Below are 26,899 nucleotides of genomic sequence, written 5' to 3'. Positions count from 1 at the left end.
CAGAACGATCTGGCCTTATAATCTCCACCCGGCCAAAAGAAGACTAGCTACCCTAGGTTTCTTCCTAGGTCCCTGCCTTTCTATGGAGTTTTGGGGGTTTTATACTGAGTTTCTGTATAGCACTTTGTGACAACTGCTGATGTAAAAAGGGCTTTATAAAATACATTTGATTGATTGAAGTTTCTTTAGTGATTAGCGGTTGAGACCACTTCCAGATCAGCACTGTTTTACTCCTGAAGTGCAAATCAAATGCTCTGATTAACATTTTGCACCAGTCAGCTTGTGTCCTGTAACCAGACAGACAACCTGGATTCCATAGTTTACTGGAGAAGAGTCCAATGGTTTTACACTACAGGGATATAATTTGTAGCAGTTCCTTCTTGTGCCACCGAGTGTCACTCGTCAGAGAGGATTCAAACAAGAAAATGTTATTGGAAATTCACTTCTGACCTCAAGCAAAACCACCTCCTAGAAACCCTTTCCTTTCGCAGATTTAACACAATATCTCCCTCTAGTAGAAAACTATGCATAATTATGATGAGCTTGTAGGGCAGGGCTGTCCAACTTGCTTCCTGGAGATCTACTGTCCTGTCGGTTCAGTCCAACTCGCTTCCTGGAGATCTACTGTCCTGTAGGTTCAGTCCAACCCTCTTTCTGGAGATCTACTGTCTTGTAGGTTCAGTCCAACCCTCTTCCTGGAGATCTACTGTCTTGTAGGTTCAGTCCAACCCTCTTCCTGGAGATCTACTGTCTTGTAGGTTCAGTCCAACCCTCTTCCTGGAGATCTACTGTACGAAGGGCTATATAAATAAATTTGATTTGAACCCTAATTTAGCGTATCTGATTCAGCTAGTGGTTTTGAGCAGCTAATTAGTAGAATCAGGTGTGTTAAATTAGGGTTGGACTGAAAACCTACAGGACAGTAGATCTCCAGGAAGAGGGTTGGGCAGTCCTGATGTAGGGGGAGAAGTCATGCATATGCAGTGGTGTAAAGTACTTGAGTAATTTTTGGGGGTATCGTCACTTTACCAATGAAATATTTTTGACAACATCCCTGGCCATCCCTACTGCCTCTGATCTGGAGAACTCACTAAACACAAATGCTTCATTTGTAAATGATGTCTGCATGTTGGAGTGTGCCCCTGGCTATCAATAAATAAACAAGAAAATTGTGCCGTCTGGTTTGCTTAATATAAGCAATATTCAATGATTTATACTTGTACTTTTGATACTTAAGTATATTTAAAACCAAATACTTCATATTTTACTCAAGTAGTATTTTACTGGGTGACTTTCACACGAGTCATTCTCTATTAAGGTATCTTCACTTTTACTCAAGTATGACAATTAGGTACTTTTTCCACCACTGTGCAAATGTTGATTTATTATGCCTAAATCAACACCCCCCCCTCCCCCCCTACAAGTGGAACAGCTGTATTGCTTGGTGGGGTAGAACAACACCAGCTATTCCTATGTAATGTACATGCTTCAACAATCACATGTACAACCAACCAAAACTTAATCTTACAGATCTTTTCATTTCTTGTAGAGGAACAAGATACACAATTATTGAAAAAAATAATAGCGCATATTGTTGTGTGTCTCAGAGCAGATATTCAAATCAGACATGAGACTTCCTGTTAGGTCATCAGGTTAATACTTTATTTGTTTGATTGTAGCGAGGAGAAAGAGCGGGAAAGAGGTGAACAAGAGGAAAGTGTTAAAGAAACAAACAAAGGGACTTTTGGGAGAACTGTGGCTACAAGCCTTTGTGTCAAATCCAGACAAAGTTTTCAGGCAACATTAAAACATTTCATATATTTGAAGAAGAAACCAAACAATAACGTATTTGTGGACTCTAAAAACTATGGCACAGTATTTACCTAAACATACACAATACCAAACAGTTTAGCCACACCCCTAGAACTATGACCAGCTTCATAGCACATTAAGCCACAACTTTTCTCCAGGTCATTTGCCATTTTGATAAATTCACCCATGTATCGTTTCCATTTCTTAAGCCAGAAAAAAAGGCACCTTGTCTGAAATCTGGAAGATCCAAACCATTTGAATACAGCTACGTTTAAATATACTGAAGCGGAGGCACAATTCATTTGAACTTACTCGACATAATATAAATATGTATATCGTCACCAGAATTCACTCTATGTCTATTTGCAGGCGTTTGGGTCAGTGATTAATCACCATGATGGCAAAAATATGTGAGAAGAAAATGTATTTTTTATTTTTTAAATGAAACACAAAAACATGTCTATCTAGTGAAATGGCCTCGATGGGTACAGTATGGTGAGTCTTTACAGCTGGGTAGGGAAGAGGGTGGGCTCGAAGAAAACCATTGAAAAAAAAACACAGGCTGTCCATATACAGTACCTCGAGGGATATGCTGCTAAGAGGCAGATGCTTTTCGGTTTTCCTTCCCCCCCCATACAGACACACATACCAGTGGAGGCTGCTGAGGGCAGGACGGCTCATAACAATGGCTGGAAAGGAGCTATTGGCATGGCTTTAAAACACATGGAGCCCACGTGCTCAATGTATTTGATACCATTCCATTTTTTTCGCACCAGCCATTTCCACGAGCCTGTCCTCCCCAATTAAGGTGCCACCAACCTCCTGTGCTACATACAGACACACGCTTAGAGAGACACACACACACACACACACACACACACACACACACACACACACACACACACACACAGACACAGAAGGCTTGTAACCACAACCAAGTCGAGGCCGTGAGCCCCTGCAGTCTGTGTTTCCGTCCTCCTGCCCGAAACGAACAGTGCAGCGGTTTGGTCGCACACAGACACCATACACACTCCAAAAAGAGGCTGTGTAAAGTGTGCGCGTTTGGGGAGGAACGGGGATAATTGGACAGCTCCCATACGGATTGTGAGAAATAAACGTGGTAGCTGCTCTGTTTTTAGGGGGTTATACTGCAGAACAAATACAAAACCAAGACAAAACAGAGATGGTGAGCTGAGATAGTGGGGGGGGGGACGACGACGACGACGACAACAGAGGAAAAAGGAGCCACGGGAAGGAAAACGTGAGAGATTTTGGATATCGAGAATAATACAAAACGGTTATGAAGCGAGTGTTGCTCATGCTTTTGTGGATACAGAACCTAAGTTTCTTGACATGTTCCTAGGACTACTGTAAATACGCATACCAGACTTCATAACGGCTCTCCACGCGTTATTTTTCAAGTCGGAAAAAACTGAACCCCATCGAACTTTATGCACCTAACCTAAAATGACATTCATATTCATAAGTGTACTCAAAACCCCTTTCATTTGCTGAAGCCACTTCTGTCACGCTAGCAAAAGGTGATATAAAAGTCAAACAAAACAAACACATGTAAATGTAACGTACAAGAGAAAGCCACTACAGAATAAGTCCCACACGACATCTGGGGAAACTCCGAGCCTCACAACGGATGCTGCTAAGCCCGGCCCTACAACACCGGCTCTAAGGGGCTGGTGACGTCACCCTTCTCTTCTCTGCCCCAGAAGAGAGGAGCTATTGGGACACGAAAAGCTGTTTTACACAAGCGGGCCCCACTGTGGCGCCATCCGACTCCATTTCCGTTGTCCTTTTCTATGCCCTTTCAGTAAAGAGGGGTCATTTTGATTTGACCCCGGAAGCTCCGTCGAGGGTACTGACCTAGGTGTGCCTGGCCTCTGTGGTTCTCTTTTAAATCTCCCTCGCTCGCTCTTTCCAGATATTACAGGAATTGCCCTGCCCTGATTCCACCCCTCTGTGTTTTCCCTAATACACTCCCCCGCTCCTCGAACCGGCCTAGTAAACGGACTGTGTCTTTGTTGGACACCAGGAGGCATCAGGGGGAGGAAAAGGGCCACTGAAGATTAAAAGATCAACCTATTTCTTATGTTGTTGTTTTTTTCAAACCTTGGAAGAGATGAGATGAGTACAAGGAGAATAGGAAGTGCGTGGTCTACACTAACCTGTGTTTCTCGCCCAGTGGTCAGCTACAGCTAAAGTACATTTACAGATCAGCTACAAGACTTGTCAAGTCTTCCACCCCCCCCCCCCCCCCACACCCCTTTTATAGGAACATTTTGCAGTTGTTTTGCGCAAGGTAAACGCTAACATGAACCCCTAAGCAGACTCATCTGGCCACTATAGTAACATAAGCCCACAAGATCTGCCATTTGTCTCAAGTACAGACTCTACTCCATCCATACGGTTAGCTAGCATTGCTACTTTGGGAACTGGAAACAGAATAATTCCTTCTACTGAACTATGCACGGACCTATAAAAGGGCTCTAGTCTAGTGTCGGAATGCTGTTAACACCACAGAACCCCCGTGGAATGATCAGCGCTCAGATGGCAGACTGCAGCCGTACAGCCGCTCGCATTCAGACACACCAGGCGAACAGAAGCCAACCCCAGCGTGCCCAACTGAATAACTCCTACATACAGGTCACGCACAGCTCCCACAAACACCTGGAGCACACGTTCACATGAGCGATCACACGCCACACACTCGTTTGATGCCATTTCAAGCTGATCCCTTTCCTTCCCTAAAAAGCGTCCCCCTAGAGAGGTGTATTCGTGGTCAGCATTATGCAGTCACTGTAAAGGAAAGCAGAGGGAAACACCCTGTTATTATTATTATAGATATCATAACGAGTCGGAGAAGACAATTATCCAAGCGCTAGTGCATAACTAGTACGACAGAAAGACATGAGAACAGAAGCCAGAGGAAAGGAGAGGAGGATATCCGCCTGTAATGATGAAATGTGTCCCTTCTTTCCTCACTCATCCTCCTCCCATTCATCCTCTCTGCCGATTCAACGCCGAGGCTCTGACTGCTACTTCACAAAAGAGAGGCCGGGGACTGTGCAAGTGGACTCAGTAACCATAAGGAGACGACTCCACCCCTTCTTCCAACCATAGGCCTGGTCATCCACTTTTAAAAATACAATAAAAGGGTCACTTCTCTCTACAACCTCTACGGCTTGCCGCCGCCGCTGCTGTCCCGCTGCTTTCTGCTGCTGCCGCCACCGCTGTTGTAGAGGCTGGGGTTGGCCACTAGGTGGTGTGGCAACATGCCAGTGTAGGGACCAGCTGCAGCAGCGTAGTTGAAGAGGGCGGGGAGGAAGGGCAGCGGCGCCACCTTGTCATCCCCAGGGGACATCATGTTCAGAGCCATGGGCAGGGAGGCCAGGTTGTAGGGGTAGGCCAGCAGCTGCGGCCCGTAGAGCAGATGGTACGGGTCGGGGTAGAAGGGCAGTTTGGCTATGTCCCCGGTAGGCATCATCTTCCCCAACGGCCCGAAGGCAAGAGGCCCGGTTGGGTAAGACATGAGCAGGTTGTCCTCCTGCTTCTTGCTAGAGCAGTAGCCGCTCTGGACGATGAGGGGCAGGGGGTAGTCCTGCATGGGGTATCCCCTGGCAGTGACTTCCCCTCTGTGAGGGTCTCTGGATGGCGCTGGGGAGTGGTCCTGGGGCTCTGCCTCGGACAGTGGGGGGACCCGTGGGAGCAGTAGGGCGTGGGCCGAAGGGCGGTCGATGCCACCGACTGACCCAGTCGGCAACTGAAGCCTCTCGGGGCCCCGTGTGCCACACATGGACTGGGAAACTTGGCGGTTGGCCTGCATCAGAAGGTCCATGGCAGTGGGGGAGAGGCATGGGGACACGGTGGGCCGCCTCTGCAAGGGACGGTTGTTAATAGTGGTTTGAATGGGTGTGTGTATAGGGGACGGTGCAGGACTAATTGGCTCCTCTTTGGGTACCAGGAGGATCACCTCCTTGTCTCTGAGCTGCTCCGGTGGGGGGTGAGATGCCCCCCTAGTCTGCTGAACCCTCTCCATCTCCCTTTCTCTCCGCCTCTCCCTTTCTAGCACTCTGTCCATATTCCTCTCCCTCTGCCTCCCCCTTTCCAGCTCTCTGTCCATATCCCTTTCTCTTTCTCTCTGCCTCCCCCTTTCCAGCTCTCTCTCCATATCCCTCTCCCATTCTCTCTGCCTTTCCCTCTCCACCTCCCTGGCTAGGATTGAGGACATGGTCAGGTCTTGTGCTTGGTTGGGACTGGGGCTCCTGGACAAGGGCAGGACCCTGACATCTTGGGCCACTGGTGAGTCCTTAAAACCAGCATGATGGAGGAGGCCCATCCCACATCCCTGCCTCAGTCCTTTCTCCACAATATCTCCCTCCCGCTTCACGCCACAGACCCCTCGGAGGGGCACTGTTGTCATAGCAACGGACGGAGGAGCAGCAGTGTGGTTGATTCTCATCTGCGAGGTCAGGTGCATGTTCAGAAAAGCGGTGGGTGGTCCGGTGACAGGTGCAGGGCTGGTCCTCCTGTGACTCTGCCCCTCCAGACTCCTCTTCCTGGGGGTCCGGTAGTCCAGACATTCAGCTCCACTGCTCATGACCAGCACACCCTGGAGGGGCGAGGTGCAGGAGGAGGGAGAGGGTGTGGGCCTGTTAGAATCGGGGATATCGGCCATGGGGATCTCTGAAGCGGGCTGAATAATCAGTGGACTGGGCTCTCGGTCAGGAACAGGAGTGGCGAGTTCATTGAGTTCAGGGCTGCTGCACAGTGTTGGAATATGGTGCTCTGCTTTCACTTTGCTAGGCTGGCTCGCGCACTGCTGTGCCTCTATGCCCTCGCTGCTATGCTGTGGTTCTGGGACAGAATAGCTGATAGCTGGGACAGACTGAACAACGGGAACATGGCCACTCATGGTGTCGAGGTCTTTGCTAGCAGTGCTAACTGTAGTCTCTGCTGCTGCTTTTGGCTCTGGCTGGGTCTCCTCCCTTTCTCTCTCCGGGGAGCTGCTTAACTCGTGGCGCCTCACGTGGCGGTTTAGCGCCGAGGATGTCTTGCATACCTTATGGCACTGCGAACAGGTGTGTCTCGCCAACGACCTCCTGCTTAGGCGACTTGGACTTCCCTTCCCTAGTATAACCCTCTCTCTCGCCCGGTCTACCTCTGCCAGCTTAGTCTCCCTCTCCACGCCCTCATCTCTGGACTGAGGTCCCGCTCGGGGTGGCACGGACAGGGGGTCGGGGGCTTTGGGGTGCCGAGTTCTCTGGTGATCCTCCAGCTGGTCCCTGGAAGGGAAAGGGGCCCTACAAAGGAGGCACACAAACTCCAGCAGGTGGCTGAGCTCGTGTTTATCCCGCTTCCTGGAGCTGGAGAACCAGCGGCCACACGTATCGCACTCCGACGCGCTCCCATCGGACCAGGGCCGGCGTTTTGTGTCCATAGGGGAGACTGAGGTAGCCAGAGGGGGTTGGGGGGAAGCCAGGGGAGGATCAGTGGTCTTAAGGTGGATTTCTTCCTCCCTCTCTTTGTCTTTCGAAGGTATAGGGGAAATACTGAGGGATTCAGGTACCTCTCCCTTCTCTTGCTCTATGTGACCTTCCACCTCCCCCTCCACCTCATCCATCGTTCCATCCTCCTCGTCTTGCTCCCCTGCCTCCTTATTTACATGGTCCACGATTCCCTCGGCCCGCTTCATAAGCCGGAGGGAGCGTTTGTAGTGCAGTTTGGCCTGCCAGTTCTTTGCTTTGTGGACGTGCGGGGCCTTCCTCTTGGGTTTGTAGGAGTAGTAGGGCCTCCAGAGGTTGTCCTCATCGTCCTCACTCTCCCCCTGCTTGCGCACCTCCTGGCGGAAGTAGTACTCTCTGACCTTGCCCGGGGCTATGGGACTTTTCTTCCTGCTCTCCCCATCTCCTCCTCTCTCCCCCTCGGCTCCGGTGCTCGAGCTGCGATGGGAGCGGTGTTTGTGGTGATGGTGGTGGTGGTGGTGGTGAGAGTGGCGAGGTTCCTTGGTCTCCAGTGGGGAGGAGTATGTCCTTTTGGCTTTGGAAGGAGGGGGGCTCCTGTCCCTCTTGAGGTCCGTCTCTGAGATACTGCGCTTGACCATGGCCTCCTCGCCTATCCGCACCGTGATCTGACACAGCGGCCCGGCTCCTTTGCCCTCTGACGACTGTTTGGCTGAGGAGCCGTCACTCTTGCTGGACTTATGATGGGACCTACCCGTCTCTGATCTCCTCTCCGACTCCTCTGTGACATCTGAACTGTCCACTAATTTAGCTCTCTTCCTATGGCTCTCCGTACTTTCCCTATGCTTTTTAACAGGCTTTGCACTGCTCTTGGGGAGGAGTGTCTGGCTGTTGCTAGATTCAGAGGAGGGACTGCTCAGGGGGCTTTTCCCACCCCCGGAGGTGACCTGGTTGCTATGGACAATGACGGATGACACTGCTGTGCCGTGCACTATGACTGATGGCTTGGGGTGTCCGTACGTGATCACGGAGGACAAACCCAACTCTGGGCTACCGCTGACCCTGGGAGTTTTAACTCTGTTGCCAACGGATACCTTGGAGCTGCTGCCACGACTACCTACCTTCTCGGATGCTGGCTCTCTGTCTGCTACTCTCCCTAGGGCCATGCCTGTTAGGGAAGGGAGCCGGATCTCTCCCTGCTCTAGGGCTACTGTGAGGGGGAAGCTGGCAGGGAACTCTTCAGGGTCTGGCTTCACACCCTTGGGTAGAGAGCCACTGATGAGGCTGCGCAGGTCACCGGGGTCCAGGGAGTCAGGCAGGCTGCAGTCCAGGGGCAGAGGGACGGAAGAGGGGTCGGAAGGGGGCAGCTGCAGGCCATTGGCCAGGGAGTCACTGTAAGTCTTGTAGGGTCTCTTCTGGGAACGCATGGGGAGCAGGCGGTAGAACTTGAGCGCGTTGACCTTCTGCTTGTAGCCGCCGTTAGCCGTCTTCTCGCTGGAGATGAGGCCCGGGCTGATGCCGTGGAAAGCCTTCTGGTGGGTCTTCAGGTTGTAGTACGTGGCGAAGGCCTCCCAGCAGAAGATGCACTGGTAGCGTCGCTCGCCCGTGTGCCACACCTCGTGCTTGGTGCGGTACTCGGCCAGGGCGAACACCTTGTCGCAGAAGTGGCAGGGGTACTTGCGGCGCCATGAGTGCACGTTGGAGTGGCGCTTGAGGCTAGACAGGGTCATGTAGGAGCGCTCGCACACCGAGCAGAAGTAGATGACGTGGCCGTCCACCACCTTGACGAAGTGGTCCTCGTCCCCCACAAGCTCGGACACGTCGCCTTCGTGTCGAACCAGGAGACCTCGCCCTTTCTTCCCTTTTCCAGGCTTCATATCTTCCTCGCCTGCCCCCAGAATCTGTCCACCCTCCACCCTAACCTCCCCTTCCTCCAGGGGCTCCTCTTTTGGCTGGATGGGGAGAAGGGGGAGGTTAGAGGGGATAGCCGGGGTCAGAGCGTGCCTGCAGGAGGCCTCGTGGGACTGCAGTCTCTTGTTGTGGATGAAGGCTTTGCCACAGTGCTGGCAGCTGAGGGCCCGGCCACCACGGTGCAGCCGCATGTGGGCCGTGAGAGACGAGGCGGAGCTGAAGAGGCGGTGGCACACCCCACATATCAGCTCCGCCTTGGGGCCATCTGGGGGGGTGGAGGAGGAGTGAGGAGGAAGAGGGGGTGGGATGAAAGAGGAGGAAGGGTGAGGAAGAGGAGGAAGGTGGAGGGTGGGCGGGTGGAGGTTTGGTCCAACTTGTGGGCTGCCCACCCTCCCTCCTAATTTTCCTGTTTTCTCCTTTCTCTCTGTGCCCTGCCTCCCCTGGCTCTGATAGGCCACGGCGCTCAGGTTGAACAGGATCTGTGCAGTGTCTGAGGGGGAGGCTGTGCCATTGGTCAGTCTGTGACCCTCCCCTGGGTAACCCACTATAGGCCCATTGGAGGACCTAGGGGTGAACCTGTGGAACTGGGAGTCCAGACCGGCTTTGAAAAGAGGTGGGGGGGATTTGGTGTCCTTTTTGACCAGTGCGGTAAGATCCATGGGAGAGGAAGAAGAGGAATGGGAGGAGGAGGAAGAGCATGGAGAGCTGTCATGTCGGGGCTGTTTAAACGGCCGCCGTTTGTCCGTGGTGGCGGCGGCGGCCAGTTTCCATGACGACCCCTCATTGGACCCCTTGGAGCCCGAGGAGGAGTGTCGGCAGCGAGGGGAGGACATGGCCGAGGAGGAGCGGTGGTTGTGAACGGTGAGGGCGGCGGGCAGGGCGGCACTGAGGGGGAAGCTGAGGGTGATCTTAGCGTTCTCTGGGCCGCATGCCCCGTCCTCCATCATGGCCTCCCCTCCTCGGCCCTGCCTGCTTTTACCCTTCATCTCCCCTGGTTCCTCCTCCTCTTCTTTAACCAGGTGGGTCAAGAAGGGCACCCCAAGGCTGAGGCCCGCCTCTGAGAGAAGCCTTTTCCCCTTGTCGTCCCGGCGGAGGACGTGGCAGGTGTAGATGAAGTCGAGCAGGTTGGACAGCACTCTGGACTGGAGGTGAGGCAGCTCCAGGACTCGCTCAGCCCCCCAGAAGAGGGGGTTGATGACGGGTGTCCAATACCGGATCCGAAGGCGGTGGGGAAGACGTCGACAGCAGCAGCTGGCGGAAGTACTGGCTGCAGGCGGTGCTGGCGGCGACGAGGTTGACGTCACAGAAGAGGGTGGGCCCGGCGGCCAGGTGCTGCTTGTTCAGGCGCAGCAGGAAGAGGCTCGCGTGGAGAGGGTCGCACACCTCCGACTGAGGCACCATGACCAGCCCTCAAAACCTGAGAAACGACAAGAGATGAGTGTTACAGCTAGAATGGATCCCTGCAGGCATTGTTTGTAAAATGCTGTAGATAACCGCTACATTTGAATGTATAACACCAGAAAAACTAGATTATCCTTCAAATATTCCGCCACGCTAAAAAAAAATATACTACAAGTAGCATGAGAAACGCAATAAAACATCAAAACACAAATGTTGAATGCGCCGAGCTGTCTGTTTGAACTACTTAGCAAACAGCTCGGACACCCATGCATATCCCACAAGACATGCCACCAGAGGTCTCTTCACAGGCCCCAAGTCCAAGAACAGACTATGGAACTCTATTCCACAGTACTACATAGAGCCATGACTACATGGAACTCTATTCCACAGTACTACATAGAGCCATGACTACATGGAACTCTATTCCACAGTACTACATAGAGCCATGACTACATGGAACTCTATTCCACAGTACTACATAGAGCCATGACTACCTACATGGAACTCTATTCCACATCAAGTAACTGATGCAAGCAGTAAAATTAGATTTAAAAAACAGATAAAAACACTTTATGGAACTGCGGGGACTGTGAAGCAACACACACACACGGATTCAGTACTGTAGATATGTGGCAGTGGTGGAGTAGGGGCCTGAGGGCACACAGTGTGTTGTGAAATCTGTGAATTTATTCATTTTAAAATTGTATAAGCTACACTTCATTTTGCTGGACCCTGGGAAGAGTAGATGCTGCCTTAGCAGCAGCTAATGGGGATCCATAATAAATACAAACACATGTTTAAAAAAGGGAATGGCGAGAGGAGGGAAAGAGAGCTAGAGGGAGGACTGTGGCAGTGCTGGTTTAGACGGGAAAAGCATTCCAAGGATCCATCTCGGCTGTACCACAACATTCCCGTCGCCTAATTGGAAGGCATTCAGATTTAATCAAGAATCCCCGAAATAGAGTGTCGACTTACATCCCATAGCCCTGCTAACTTAAAATAGGTTCCCATTTGGTGGGGGTAAAGGGGGGGGGGGGGGGATTCCCATCACAGCCTGCTGACCCATTCCTGGCAGTGGTCAGAATTTGCTGGCCATGACTCTAACCATTATTTGTGAAGGCAGAGGGAGAGGAGGGGAAAGCGGGAGCCAGGGAGGGTAGGGGTGGGGGGTGGGGGGGGGGGGGTTGTGAAGTTTTTTTTCCTTCCGCCCACTGCATCCGGTTCTGTCGCAGTTAAGCTCGAGAAGACGAGCAACGGTCGACGGGGCGCTTCCCATTTCAATTCTAATTTGAACGCCGATTGCGGAGGATCCACTCGCCTGCTATCTATTCATATTCAGCTCGCAGATTCGCAACAGGCAATTATTTTGTTATTCCATATTTAGCACGGGCCGTTCTATGGACTCTACAGATTGGGGAAGACGGCTGTTGAGGCCTAATGGTGCGGCAAGAAGAAAAACCCTCAGTCATGCTTTTCTGCCTGCGTTTTCAAGCAGCAGGGCAGGCAGGCAGGCCTCTGTAAAATTCCACAGGCAGCCCTGAACAGGCAGGAACTAGGTCAGCACTGTTATTGCAGAGGGAAGAGGAGGGAGAGAGAGAGAGCACTAAGGGGAGAGAGAAAAAGGGCCAGGCTGGAAACAGAAACACAGAAACGCACAGCACATACACAGCAGTACAGACAGGCAGACAAAACACAGACACACCCCCATGGGCACAAATGCACGCAGCCATACATACAGGCACCGGCAAGCACACTCACGGCCACAAAAACAAACGACTGATGGTCGCGGATGGCCTTGCTTAGAAAAACGCATGCAAAACAATGGGGTGAAGCAGAGGAGTACCCCGCCACAGAGAGTCTGTATAGGTGGAATGAACTGAATTACAGGACAGAATAAGCAGAGCTTTGAAAGTGGATTAAAAGAAAAAACCGAGAAAAAAAAATGAAAAAAAAATGCAGGAGAGGGTCACACCACGCGCACACTAAAAATCGGTTCACACGATACGCAACGAAACACAGACAGGTGAAGTCGCACAGCTACTACACACCATTGCTCTCTATTTACCCAGCGACACAGACGAGCACGGTGACTACGTGGATTAGCAGGAAGTGTGCACATAGCTAAACGGAGATACCTGGATGTTTACTGTGCAGTGTGCTGTGATAAAGCATTGTCATGCAGGAAACCCCTGATATTAGACACCAGCTACTCACAGGCCAACACAGCGTGAAACGACATGAGGACTAAAGACGTCACGGTGTCATCTGGTGCGCCGCGAAGGGAAAATTAATCTGCCGCCCCCCTCGCTCTCGCTCTCTTTCTTCATCTCGCTGTGACGCACACAACTGCATCGCCACAACCAGGGCCTTGAACAACAAACTGGCCATGCGTGACATGGGGAGGGGGGGGGGGCTTCGCACACACAGGCACCACACACAGGAGTACACACCCTCCCCCCACACACACACACACACACACGCAAGCAAGCGTCTGACCCCCAGAGTGCCAAGGACCCAGCCTCGCCCCCTAAAAAATAACGTGCCCTTTCTGAAGGATGGTGATCCACTCAAACAAACACGTTCGCTGAAGGAATGTGTCGGTCTGCGCTCGCCGTGCTGCGAAAAAAACAGAACCACAAAAAAATAAATGAACGAACGTGCAGGTACACTTGTTGTGGGACAAATGACTCACTGACAATAGGTAGAAGAACATTAGCCAGAATCACATCAGCGACAGGAAGTTGGTATAAGAAAACCTTCAATGCTACACTCCAGGGTCACAATGACCACGTTACTATTCAAGTAACTGGAGTCCTAATCAGTTAGTACGCCATGGCTCCGACCCCATCTCCTTCATGTGTAGAGCCAAGCCATAGATTAGTTACTGCAAGAGACTGTTGGGTGAGTTTCAGCTAGCATGCAGAGGATAATGTATGTGGGGCGGGGGGGGGGGGGGGGGGGGGTTCACGCTGGAGTGGGAGTTAGCTTGCCCGTTCCGCACCGTGAGCGAGTGGAGTGGGGTTGTGGAAATAGGAAGGTGTCGGTTGGGCTCTCCCTAGTGTGGAACAGTTGGGCTGTGAAAAGGGGGCTGTTGCTGGAGACAGAGACTGAACTCTCCACAAACCCCCCAACCCAGAAAACATGGTGGAGCCAGCCAGATGGGGCAGAGGGAGTAGAAGGAGGCGGAGAAGAGGAGCAGAGGGTGGACGTGTCAACACCCCCCCCCCCCAATCACTCAGCGTAAACTGTAGTATCTCAACGATTTTGCATGCCACTCCACACACCAGCTAACCTGCCCCAGGTTAAAACACCACCCTCGCCATGGCCTGTTAGCTCCCAACCCAGCACGTAATTCCTGGAATTCTGCCCCGTAATTGAATCATGGGAACCATTAAGGAGGAAAGGGGATGTCCCCCCCAAAAAAAGTACCTTGAGTCGTAAGAGTGGAAACACTACACCAATTACCTTTTTGAGGTAATTTCCCCCAAATAATTTTTCAATTTCCGTCCCAATTTTGCACACAGACACCACGTACACACACACACAACGCAGGTCTGTTAGTCATGTACAGCGTAAAAAGGCTCAGGATTGTTGGAGACGTAAGCAGCTACCAGACACTAAATCGCCATTGATAGCACAAGGCCACGTGAATGAGGGGACAACTCTTGATAACATGGAACGCTGCTCCAACGTCCCCAGAGGGCTGCTGCTGTGGCCGTAGCACCGTTGCTACAACACAGTACAACACCGTCCGACCCAGAGTGCATCACCCGGCAAGAGGCCAAACCATGACTTCGTAGACACTCGCTTTCTGCTTAAAAATCGCTCCCATCAACGAGAGATTTATGCCAAATGTCGCAATCTCAGTTTCAAAAATTGGACAATTAGAAAGGCTTAAGCGGGAATTGCACGTAAATACAGAATTGGCAGGTTAGTCAAGTCTTCCAGTGGAGACCAGTGGCAGAGAGCCTAGACAATATACAAACAAGAAAACCTGTACCTGAAAACCAACAGCTGCAACGAAGCAACAAGGCCCCGATAACTCATGACCCCTAAAGCCTGGTGGTATTGTAAAGTCACATTTCCCATACCGTGAAGCCAGAGGCTTGGCATGGCAGACATGGTGACCCATGAGGAAATATTTGACAGAGGGACCCTTTATAGTTTGTTTAAACAAAAAAGGAGGGTTTGGTTAGTTAAGGAAACAGCAATAGGGCTGTGATGTCAAAATGCCCTCCAAGGTTTAGCAAGAACCGCCTTCCGCTTCCAAAATAACCTGGCAATGAGGAGGATATTATGACACACCAAAGAACCAGGGAACAAGAGAGACGAGAACAGCATAATCTCGGCACTAGATTATATATCAGGGACATGCATGTTCAAGTTGATTCCCCAACTCTCGGTGTCCTTTTGGGAGTTAAGTTCATGGAGGAAGATCGTCCGACCGGTCACAGTGAGAAAGGGTTCCCCTAAAATACAAAGGACCCTGTGTCATGTCAATGTCCATCGCCTTGATCAGACGAGCGTTAGCTTAGACGCGTTGATCTGGACTGATTCACGCGGATGCAAAAGACGCCGAGAAATGTGAAGTTTCATCACAATCCCCGAGCGAGTCATCGCTCCTGAAAAAGAACTGCGTGGTGCGCCAGCGAGACAGGGGAGGATGAGGGAGACGAGGCCTCTTATTGGCGCCACACAGTACACACACACACACACACACACAGTGCACAGGCACACACACACAGTGCACAGGCACACACACTTAATAAAATCTTCCATTTCTCCTGACATACAAAAACAACAACAACGCCGGCGATGGAGAGACTGAGAAAAACAGGCAGAGAGAGAAAAAAAAAAAGAGAAGAGAGCAACATGTCAGCCTCTCACTGCTAGGCAAGCACACAACGAGACAACGTACCTCGGGAAACCTCCTGCTGCACCTCTGCTGTGATGTGTTCTCCCTCTCCCCTCTCTCTCTTGCTCGCTCTCTCGGGCTCTCTCTCCCTCGGTCTGTGTGAGCGCGCCGCTGTGTGTGTGTGTGTGCGCGCGTCTGCGAGAGACGGGGCACACACAGGCAGCAGTGTGTAAAGAAAAGAGGGCAGGAGCGACTCTCGCACTCTGGCTCCCGCTCTCCCTCGCCTTCTCTCTCTCTCCCTCGCCTGCTCCGCTCGCTCGCTCACTTCAGTTTTGCCTCTGACACATGATTCTCAGTGTTTTTGCCTATTTTTTTTTTCAGCAAGTGAATTTTTTCACCCCCCCATCTTTTCTATTCTCTCTCCACCTCCTCCCCCACCCCCTCTGAATCCAATCCTCTTTTTATTTGGAAGTGTTGTTCTCCAGCCACACACACGTGCACACACAAACACGCACACTACTTTATATACACAAAGCCTGGCGAGATAGGGAGAGAGGGAGAGCAAGGCAGAGGACGCCATTTAAGCAGTTAGTTACGAGCACTGCCAGTCCCCAAAATGGCTGAAAACAAACAGGACCAATGCCAACAAAAAAACAAAAAACCTGGGAACTAGGATAGATAGAGAATGGGGGGAGGGGGGGGTACAGACAACAGTCTGATGGCCGATGGGAGTACTCGTAACTGAAGAAAGGAAGAAGGCAAAGATCAAAGAAAGAGAGAGAGATTAGGGCAGGGACACACTGCCCTCTATTTTTATTGCCTCTTAAAAGGTTTCAAGTTTATGGGGAGCGAGCGATGGCGACAAAAATCAGGTGTGTGTTTCGGGTTCACTGCGAGTGTATGACCCTAAGGCCAACTCTACCCTGCTGTACGACTGATGGATTGATTGACAGCCAACAGAAACCTGCGTGGCCTTGCCGTGTTTGTTTATGTCAAAAAGATCCGTTAACTTACCTGGCAAAATAAATAAATTATTTACTAGGAACCAAATGGAAGAAAAACTTCTTCCACATTTTGCTGTGTTTCATCCTGAATTTTAAAATAGTTTAATTTTGATTTTTGGGAGACTGGCCAAAACAATACCTCATAATTCCAAAGGGGAATGATAATATATAATTAAATAATATATCGCAGATTCTTTTATCCAAAGCATACTTTTTTTTTTTTAAGTAAGGGTAGTCCCGGGGATTGAACCCACAATTATTTTTTTAACCTTTATTTAAGTAGGCAAGTCAGTTAAGAACAAATTCTTATTTTCAATGACGGCCTAGGAACAACTGCCTTGTTCAGGGGCAGAACGACAAGAAATTTACCTTGTCAGCATGGGGATTCGATCTTGCAACCTTTCGGTTACTAGTCCAACGCTCTAACCACTAGGCTACCTGCCGCCCCACTATCTTGGCGTTGCAAGCATAGTGCTCTACCAACTAAGCTACAGAGGCCCAGAGAATTATGATGTCATTGTATATATAAATATATTTTTTTTTACAAATGAATCAAAAATGCAAAGTTGAAATGTCTTGAGTCAATAAGTATTCAACCCCTTTGTTATGGAAAGCCTAAATAAGTTCAGGAGTAAATATTTGCTTAACAAGTCACATAAGTTGCATGGACTCACTGTGTGCAATAATAGTTTAACATGATTTTTAAATGACTACAGCACCCTAGTCATAGACTGTTCTCTCTTCTACCGCACGGCAAGTGGTACCGGAGCACCAAGTCTAGGTCCAAAAGTCTTCTTAACAGCTTCTACCCCCAAGACTCCTGAAGAGCTAATCAAAGGGCTACCCAGACTCCTCTTTTGCTCTGCTGCTACTCTCTGTTTATTATCTATGCACAGTCACTTTAACTCTACCTACATGTACATATTACCTCAACTAACCGGTGCCCCCGCACATCGACTCTGTACCGGTACCCCCTGTATACAGCCTCGCAACTGTTATTTTACTACGGCTGTTTAATTATTTGTTACTTTTTTTCCTTCTACTTAACACTTATTTTATTTACTTTTCTTAAAACATTGTTGGTTAAAAGCTTACAATTATCTGTAAGGTCCCTCAGTTGAGCAGTGAATTTCAAACACAGATTCAACCACAAAGACCAGGGAGGTTTCCAATGGCTAGCAAAGAAGGGTACCTATTGGTAGATGGGTAAAAAAAAAAAAAATAATTATAATAATATCCCTTTGAGCATGGTGAAGTTTTTAATTGCACTTTGGATGTTGTATCAATACACCCAGTCACTACAAAGATACAGGTGTCCTTACAAACTCAGTTGCCGGAGAGGAAGGAAATCATGAGGCCATTGGTGACTTTAAAATTGTTATAGTTGAATGGCTCTGATAAGGAGAAAACTGAGGATGGATCTACAACATTGTAGTTACTCCACAATACTAACCTAATTGATGGAGTGAAATGGAAGCCTGTACAGAATAAAAAATATTCCAAAACATGCATCCTGTTTATAACAAGGCACTAAAGTAATACCGCAAAAAAATGTGGCAAAGCAATTACTTTTCTGTCCTGAAAACAGTGTTATATTTGGGGCAAATACACAATACATTACTGAGTACCACTCTCCATATTTTCAAGCACAGTGGTGGCTGCATAATGTTATGGGTATGCTTGTAATCGTAAAGGACTGGGATGTTTTTCAGGATAAAAAAGAAAACGGAATGGTGCTAAGCACAGGCAAAATCCTAAAGGAAAACTTGGTTGTCTGCTTTCCACCAGACAATAACCTAAAACAAGGCCAAATCTACACTGTAGTTGCTTACCAAGAAGACAGTGAATGTTTGTTCCTGAGTGGCCGAGTAACAGTTTTGACTTAAATCTGCTTGAAAATATATGGCAAGACGTGAAAATGTTTGTCTAGCAATGATCAACAACCAATTTGACAGAGCCTGCAGAATTTAAGAATAAATGGGCAAATGCTGCACATCCAGGTGTGGAAAGCTCTTTAGAGACTTACCCAGAAAGACTCAAAGCTGTAATCACTGGCAAAGGTGACATGTATTGACTCAGCGGTGTGAATACTTATCTAATCAATATGTATTTTATTTTTCATAAATTCTAACATTTTGTAAAAAAGTGTCTTCCACTTTGGCATTAGTGGACAAAGATCGTTGACAAAAAAATGACAATTAAATTAATTTGAATCCCACTTTGGGATACTTTCAAAAGCTAATTGTCCAACAAGAACCTATCATTTCCATTGCAAATGTTTTGCTAGTGTGCATTAGTGAATTACAACCCAGGGGTGTATTCATTACGCTGATTCTGCTGCAAAACGTTTTGCAACAGAAACCGTTTACTCCAATCGGGAAAACGTTCTGCAACAAAAACAAGTTCCTATTTGACAAATTCAGAGAGGTCCCTCCCAGTGTCATTACGCTTGCATCCATTTGGTTCTTAAACGGTAAATGGTTTCCGTTGCAAGACATATTGAATACACCCCTGACTTAACAAATGTTATCTGACAACCAAATGGGAACCAGTCAAAAACAACGGGTATCTTATGTTCTGGAAACGTTACTTGTTAGACAGGATACCACCGCCATCTTGGCCCTGACTAACTTCTTACAATTCCACACGAGACAAAAATTAATGGCATTCCACATACCCCACATCTCTAACTACCCCAGACTGCTCTGCTTCTCAACAGGGGGGAGGGGGGTCAGTAGAAAGAGAGAGGGGCAGGAGAGAGGAGGTGGAAGGGGGGAGAGAAGAATGTTCAGGACTTTACAGCCATCACACATATCCTACTTCCCCATCCTCTTACACTGCTGACACATGCACAGCAGCAACCCCCCCCCGCCACCACTCCCTCCTGCTCCTCCCCCATTGTATACTAGCACACTTGTCTCCATGGGAACGGAGCTGGGATTGGGTGTTGTTGCTGTGACCTCTCTGGCTCTGCAGGAACTTTGTTGCTTTTTATCCCTCTCCCCTCCAATGCACTTTTTCACCAATGGCGCGAGAGAAAAAGAGAGCGAGTGTGTGGGGGACAGAGTTTGAGTGTGCTTGTGACAGGGCACATAAAGCATGTGGCACATAAAGTGTATGAGAGATGGGGGGGTGGGTAAAATATTGGGGGGTGGGTAAAATATTGGCCGTTGGCGGTCATAACAGTGAGGGGTGTGTGCGCGCACGCTTACGTAACTGGAGTGTGGCCAACCAGTCCCACACATGTGTGCAGTGTCCCGTGGCAGCAGCGGCGGCCAGCCCCCCCAACTCTGTATTCAGAGGGAGTCCCGTTGTCCAGCCGTCCCTATTCATGGGCGTTTGCCCAAACGTGATCATAGCTTTTCATGCTGTGCTACCAAGCGACACACACATCTGAATGCACAACGATGGAAGCGCCAAGGGAACCATCTTGCTGGGAAATCAGAGCCATTATGGAGTGCTACATTCAAAACCATTTACCGTTAATAGGGAAAAGCATCGTTTTAGAAACACTTGACAAACTTCACCCACACACAAGTCTTGAAAGTAAATGTATTGAAAACAGCGTGAGAACAAAGAAATGTCGGGTATTTTGGTTTGCAATCAATAAACAACAAAAATATATTTGCTCTGAATTGTTAAATGGTTGTCGAGTTTGACAGTGAGACTGAAAAATAGGGACCTGAAAACTATTGAATACTTTCAACAGTGTAATTGATTTCAACAGTGAGCGGGCCTCATTCATTCACCAGCGCTTGACAATGTATTAAATAGAATTTGGTCTCATCAGAGTCCTGCTTGAAACCACCACAACCATCACTGGTCCAGATACAGATACCTAAGCGGGTGCTGCTGCATTGACAATAATTTAACTTGCAGCCTTGAATTCAAGTTTACTGAAGCCTAGAGAAGGACTATAATCAAAACAAACCCTAGAGAGACTGACCTGCTTAAGTGGTAAGTCCAGAGGTGTTGACCTCAGGTTTAAAGGTCAGGGGTCGTCTTAAAAGGGGAACAGGAAGTGGAGTCGCTCCACAAAGGGGTCAGGTGGGCGGCCATTCGCTCTGGCCTGCAGACAGGAAAACGTGATAAAAAAATAAATTGCGAGACTTGCACATCCACACACACACGCAGAATTGCATACAAGCAAACTTGCAGACACACTCCTATGTGCCACATGCAGACACATATTGGAACTATTAAACACACAAATACATACTCTTGTACAAATGCACATGATTTACTGCGCACATCATGTCTGTCACATGATTAACTGCGTACGCTCGGCAGATGCCCCAAAAGCAGCAGCGTGTCACAGCGGGTGACTGTGGCGGGTGGATACATTAGAATATCAGATGACGGAAATGGGGTTTTAGCACTAAATGGCTACTAAGTGATTCATATCCCCACGGTGAATGAGTATGGCCAGAGCCAGCACGCTTGTGTGATTGCTGAGCAGGCCTTGTGTCTGCGCCAACACAGCCCGTGTTGAGTCACACAACCTGCGCCAGTGAAATCTGGAAAATTAGAGCTGAACAACACTGAATGGAGGTTACTAGAGGATAGTGACTAGCTTTAGTTTAATATGCAACCGAGAGCAGACCTAAAATGCACGCACGCTCGCGTCAAGGGAAAAAGGAAAGGAAATGCTGCCAAAAGAGACTGGATAGGATGGGTGGAAAATCATCTGGGAGGGGTGCCTGATACGGTTTGGGGTGATGTTTGGAAGGGGGAGGAGGGAGTTGGTTTTTCCACTGCCAGGGAAAGAACTGCTAAATCAAATTAATTAGCTTCTTCATCTCCAGGCAGCTACTCAGGCATGCTGTAATGGCAAAGAGAGTGGGAGGGAGGGGGAAGTAGGGAGAAAGAGAGTGTACACAAGAGAGAATTTGGTGAAGGGGTGACTAGCCTGTTGTGTAGATTCAGGATAGCTGGGAGGAGGGTTAGTGGTGAGTGAGGAGGTCATATTTCCCAGAGAGGGTTGTTTTACTGGCGTTCAGTGGTGAGTAGGAAGTGGCTCTATGGTGACTGTGTAGCAGGCGTGCCGGTAGCGCTGCACTCCGGGCGAATGATACTTCCTGTTCCTAAGATGGCATTGTTTTTCTGAGTGGTGTCAACATCCCTGCTCTTCCACCATGTCTCTTTAAGAGAGCTATGGCAAAGAGAGCGAGAATGGCCGTAAGGGACAGCGGGGGAAAAAAAGAGGGAGCGTGTGAGGGGGGGTGGAAACACTGTGGGTGAGGGGGGAGACAAAATCAAATCATTCCCCAGTGACAAAAAACAGGACAAAAAGCACTATGATAATACCGTTGACGTCGGGAGAGAGGGAAAAGAAAGGGAGCGATAAAGGAAAAGTGAGAAAGAAAGAGGCAGATGGTCAGAGGCTTCGGCGCCGTGCCAGGGAAAACACTAGAGGCAGAGCAAAGAAACTAAAAGAGAAAAAAAAAATAACAGTGGTGGGGCAAGGGGAGAGCCTGCGGCCAGCATGTGGTAGTCTCTACAGCGCAGTATGAGAGAGGGGGGCAGAGAAGAGAGGGGGAGAATAGTGGTGAGTGGAGGTGGTAAGGGGGAGAGCGAGAGGGCAGAGGGCATAAGAGAAAGAGGCAACGGGGAGGGAGAATTAGGCAGAGGGGAGGAGGTAAGGGAGTGAGGAAGCAAAACAAATAAAAGGGAGGTAAAGAGAATCAGGGAAAGGGCGTGAAGGATAGACAGACCCGAGAGAGGGAGAGATGGCCAGAGCCAGTCCCCTGGGGGAGGATAGTAGGATTCGGTGGTGCTGCTGGGGCCAGATCTGGCCGGCGCCGAGCGGGAACCCAGATTAACACTAAACCGATTGCGCAAAGAGGTGGGATCAAGTGTAATTAATTTAGCACCTCAGATAGTTCTGGGAGAGGAAGAGGCTCCCAAAGCCTTCACACAAAGTTGGATCATGTGTGTGAATCTCCTCCAAAAGCTATCTGTGCGTCCTCTAAAAAGTATCTCAGACTTGGACCCGTAAATATCGAAGCGTTTTAGATTATTAGATTAGTTTGCCAAAGAACGCAAACATCCCTAGAAAAATATGCCCACATGAGACAGAGGTTGGATCTGGAGGGATAGATGGATGATAATAAGGGGCGCATAAAAGATGGAGCCACTTGGCAACATCATCAAAATAAACAGTAAAGGGAACAGGACATTCCCTGCGCTCCCACTGGAATGCCTTTCAAGAAAAGTGCTCACTTTGTTCCGTTGATTTTTTTTTTAACAAGCGAGAGCGTGCCTCTTAGCCAACGTCATGATACATTTTATTACGAAACAGCAGGGCCAGTGTATATACACTTAAACTGTAGGGTCTTTTTTTAATTGAGTTGGAAGCTAAACATTTATGCTTGACCACTTGGTCTGTTAGGTACTGATATTATCAGAGTGGGCTGATTTAATTGGATCATGTAATCGCAATTGAATCATTGCAGATACTGCTTGGTCGTGAATGGAGGGAATTCACGCTTGATTTAGAAACCGCAGTCCCATGTTGTGACCCAGTCAGTCGGCCTACTAACAGAAAACCTGGCTGAGAAATCAGGCACACGCAACAGGACTGATATTTTATGTGTTTATCCAGATTTTACTCTGTGACCTGATGGAACAACCTTAGCATGGTATACACAAAGCATGTCATCTTGTTTTTATGCGGGATGCTTTATGCGTACCTTTACAGTGTGACAGACAAGGATAAACACACAGCAAACCAGATCCACGAATTATAGGCCTGCACTGCAGGTGCATTTGTAGCTGGGACATCAGTGGCCAAGGCGGATGAGAAAAGCCACATAATCTAGCGCATCTCATATGTCTCTTACCTTCCGTCGCAGACAGGAAGGATGTTTAAATAAGGGTCCAGAATCTCGTGTCAAAGTGGAGTAACGGCTCCCTCTCCCTGGTTGTCTCTCTTCTCCCGCTCTCATTTAAGGGGCTGCGTGGTCATTCTGACGTCTGCATTGGTCGTGCAGCATTTACCGTGATATGGTCTCTGCAGAAGTCTGGGCATTTATAATTCCTGCGCTTCGCGGAGCAACGCAGAGCTGTTTTTTTGTTTTTGTTGAGCTGTTGTGAAGGAAGTTGTCAAGGAAGTGAGTTTGTGTTGATACGGGACCTCCCGCCCCCACTTACCGTTAACCAATCATGTCAATGCGTTTCTGTACAGAGCCCTCCGCTTTGTTACATTTGAGAAGCGCACCGCGAGCATAAGAGCTCATTTTGGCCTCTGCCTGCCTCCAGAGGCTTCGCAATTGCGTCACACCATCCATAAACGTGCCCCCGACCACGTTTTGGATCAAGCATAAATAGGCTCTTACTGTGCTATGGAGAACACGCTAAGCTCCAGGGTTCTCCCTCGCACATTTTTTATTTAACTAGGCAAGTCAGTTAAGAACAAATTCTTATTTACACTGACGGCCTACCCCGGTCAAGCCCTCCCCTAACCCGGACGACACTTGGCCAATTGTGCGTCGCCCAATAGATACTCCCGATCGGTTGTGACACAGCCTGGAATCGATGCAGTGCCTTAGACCGCTGCGCCACTTGGACGCACCAAATGTAAAGAATGACCCCACTAAAATGTAAACAACGTAAGAGGCGTTACGCCATCTTGTGGACTGGCTATGCCATTGTTTTATTTTTACTTTGTCATCATAGAAGGCTATATTTGTTTGCAAGAAATGGAAGTTAAAGGTGTTTTAAAAAAAATCTAAAGTGGTCCTCCTGGGCTCCCTCGGCCATACTCCTTGTTAAAAAAATAAATCATAGTGAGACCTGCAGCTCCCTCACTTGCTCACACAAAACATGCACTGCCAGGCAAACACTGACATCACCAAACGAGAGCTCCCTCTGAATAAGGGCATCTTTCTCCACATAAACCAAACTCACAAGGACAAAACAGGTACGTCACCCATCCCACTGAGAACACTATGCCCCACTCAAATGTAAAGTGTTTGACACACAAATAACATGTGACGGGAGAGGTATTAAACATGTTATCGCCCATACTCACAGATCAGTCTTCACATGGTAGATTGGTGTGGGCCCTCCTATATGGCTAAACATCAGAAATGCTTTATAACCTCCATTCATGGGGGATTGTGCTGATGAATCAACATTAATGTACAGTATATTGACCAGGTAAACGGTTTTGAATGTAGGCAAACTACACATCAAATGATACATATGCTAAGCTGCTGACATACAGCTGTTATTGCTGCCATTTCCCACCATGTCACTTGTCTTGTTGCCAGTAGAGGGAGCTGAGAGCAGATCGGGGACATTTGTGCACTTGAACTGTTGAGCAAAAAAAAAGCATGCCATTTGCATTGTAGCCCACAAGAGGGAGCCAAAAAGCTGATGGTGCTTTTGTATGACTGCACCATGTAGAAGCCTTTGTTTAACAAACGTTGACTTGTAAATAAATAAACAGACCACAATGATATGGCCAACAGGAATCTCTAATATGTGGATAACATAGACGAAATCAAAAGCAACATTTTAACCCAAGTGCTTGGGAGTAATAAGGATACAGCTGATCTACAACAGCTTCCCAGTGGGAACTTGAGAACTGTGTTCCTCTGTCACAGCTAGAATCTGCCAAAGAAAAGATGAGGGCAAAGAGGCGTGTTGATAATGGCGAAACCCATTCAGTTCCCCAAATACATAAACAGAGTCAAGAAGTAACTTCAATTTCTTTATTACTTTAAAACAAGAAAATAGCTACAATCAGTTAATGTCATCTAAACAATAACTATGAGGGGTACATATTAGCAACCGCCATTAACACTTAAGGAGCTGTAGTTAACAGAGAAGAGCTAAGTCACTTAGAATTGTATTTGCAAATTGACATGCAGTTTACAGTTTCCGGGCCTCCCAAGTGGCGCAGCAGTCTAAAGCACTGCATCGCAGTGCAAGAGGCATCACTACAGACCCGGTGTTCGATCCCGGGCTGTGTCACAACTGGCCGTGATCGGGAGTCCCATAGGGCGGTGCACAATTGGCCCAGCGTCGTCCGGGTTAAGGGAGGGTTTGGCCGTCATTGTAAATAACCATTTGTTCTTAACTGACTTGCCAAGTTAAATAAAAAATAAACAAGTATAGCGCAATGTTATCGTATCTGTAGTACTTCCCTTTTAAACATACTTTCTCTTCTCTAAAAACCCTGCTACATCCAGGCTACATATTTAATCAAGAACACACCAAAAACTGGTTAAAGCAAAGGGAGAACATTCTAAAATATATTTAGGCGCTTTAGGGTATAAACAGTGTATTTTTTGTTAAAGACCTCTTGGCATTGAGGAAATATACTGTAGCTAGAGTTGTGTGAACAATGTCTACAGTAGCCGTCCTTGGTCCAACTCCAGATCTAACAAGATTATTATATTATGTAACAGGCTAAAGTGAAAACACCTCTGGTGCCTAGTGAAGTAGGCTGTTTGTTGATTAGTCTGGAACTTATAGTTGAAATATAGCCTAACATTTGCAACATCTAGGACAAACCAAATTGGCATGCAAGCTTGTTGACAAGACAGGATAACAAGAAGCTAACTATATGCACTGTGGAAACAGGCAGTTTGTGAAACTGAGAAAATCAAGCACTTTACTTGATTAAACTCAATGTATACATTACCTGACTAGCCAACATGAAGCAATCGAACGTTACACAATCGATTTTCAACTCTTTTCGAGGCATGCTCAATCCATTCTGGTGAAGGCAAACTTTCAAGTTAGCTGGTACCTAACAAGACTCCATTTTTCTTGCCAACAAGAAGCAAAAGCACCAGTCACAACACCGCCATGTTGAGACGAGGTTCCAACGAATGTACAAAGTTAGCAATTTGGTAACTATTGTTACTAGCAAGCAATACAGACAGGGAAATAAATATTCGTGTAAATAGTCAAGTATCCTATTAAATATGTGTACATATATTGAAGATATTAACATGAAATGTCATGAGTTGTTATCTGCTCTGACAGTGCCAGACAAAACCATGACCATAGTGTTTTGACCATGTCTACAACTCGGTTAGCTAGCCAGCCAGCTAACAGACCACGCAACATGTGGATAAATAACTTTAAGTCAGGTAGTTAACTAAATGATAAAAACGAACATTAAATGCCACCCTGTATTTCCTATGGATTTACACGCCAAGTTATACCTTTGAACAACATGGCACAGTGTATGAGTTTGGCTTGCTAGTTAGCGACCCGGTCTCCCAGGAGTCCCGGTGGCCATTTTTGTTTGCCAACTAAACAACATATTAAAGCCATCAGATGCGTCTATATTGGCATCGGTGACATTGTAACAAATAAATCAGCGCTAAAATAATATCTAAAACAAGTTGCTAATTTACCATCCTTAAGTAATTACAGTATCCAACTGGCGGGTTTCACTGTTTAGCTCGCTTGCTCCCACAAAG

General features: G+C 48.2%; 1 protein-coding gene across 2 annotated transcripts; it reads right to left on the bottom strand.

Annotated features, from left to right (window-relative positions):
• Positions 1-1,640: 1,640 nt before the first annotated feature.
• Positions 1,641-23,554, bottom strand: LOC139416153 (zinc finger and BTB domain containing 4). 2 transcript variants are annotated; one of them, XM_071164492.1, is made up of 3 exons: positions 23,300-23,554; positions 20,404-20,526; positions 1,641-10,614 (listed from the first exon to the last, which is right to left on the bottom strand). In XM_071164492.1, the coding sequence occupies exon 3, from the start codon at positions 10,181-10,183 to the stop codon at positions 5,003-5,005; it is 5,181 nt and encodes a 1,726-aa protein (XP_071020593.1). In that variant the 5' UTR covers positions 10,184-10,614; positions 20,404-20,526; positions 23,300-23,554; the 3' UTR covers positions 1,641-5,002. The 2 variants fall into 2 exon arrangements, with proteins under 2 accessions (XP_071020593.1, XP_071020591.1); XM_071164490.1 differs by lacking the exons at positions 20,404-20,526; positions 23,300-23,554 and adding an exon at positions 15,517-15,787.
• Between the last annotated feature and the right edge of the window lie 3,345 nt (positions 23,555-26,899).

Source organism: Oncorhynchus clarkii, chromosome 9, assembly GCF_045791955.1.
Source record: "Oncorhynchus clarkii lewisi isolate Uvic-CL-2024 chromosome 9, UVic_Ocla_1.0, whole genome shotgun sequence".
Lineage (NCBI taxonomy): Eukaryota > Metazoa > Chordata > Actinopteri > Salmoniformes > Salmonidae > Oncorhynchus > Oncorhynchus clarkii.
The sequence above is the reverse complement of the archived record's forward strand: the minus strand, read 5'-3'. Positions and strand labels throughout refer to the sequence as shown.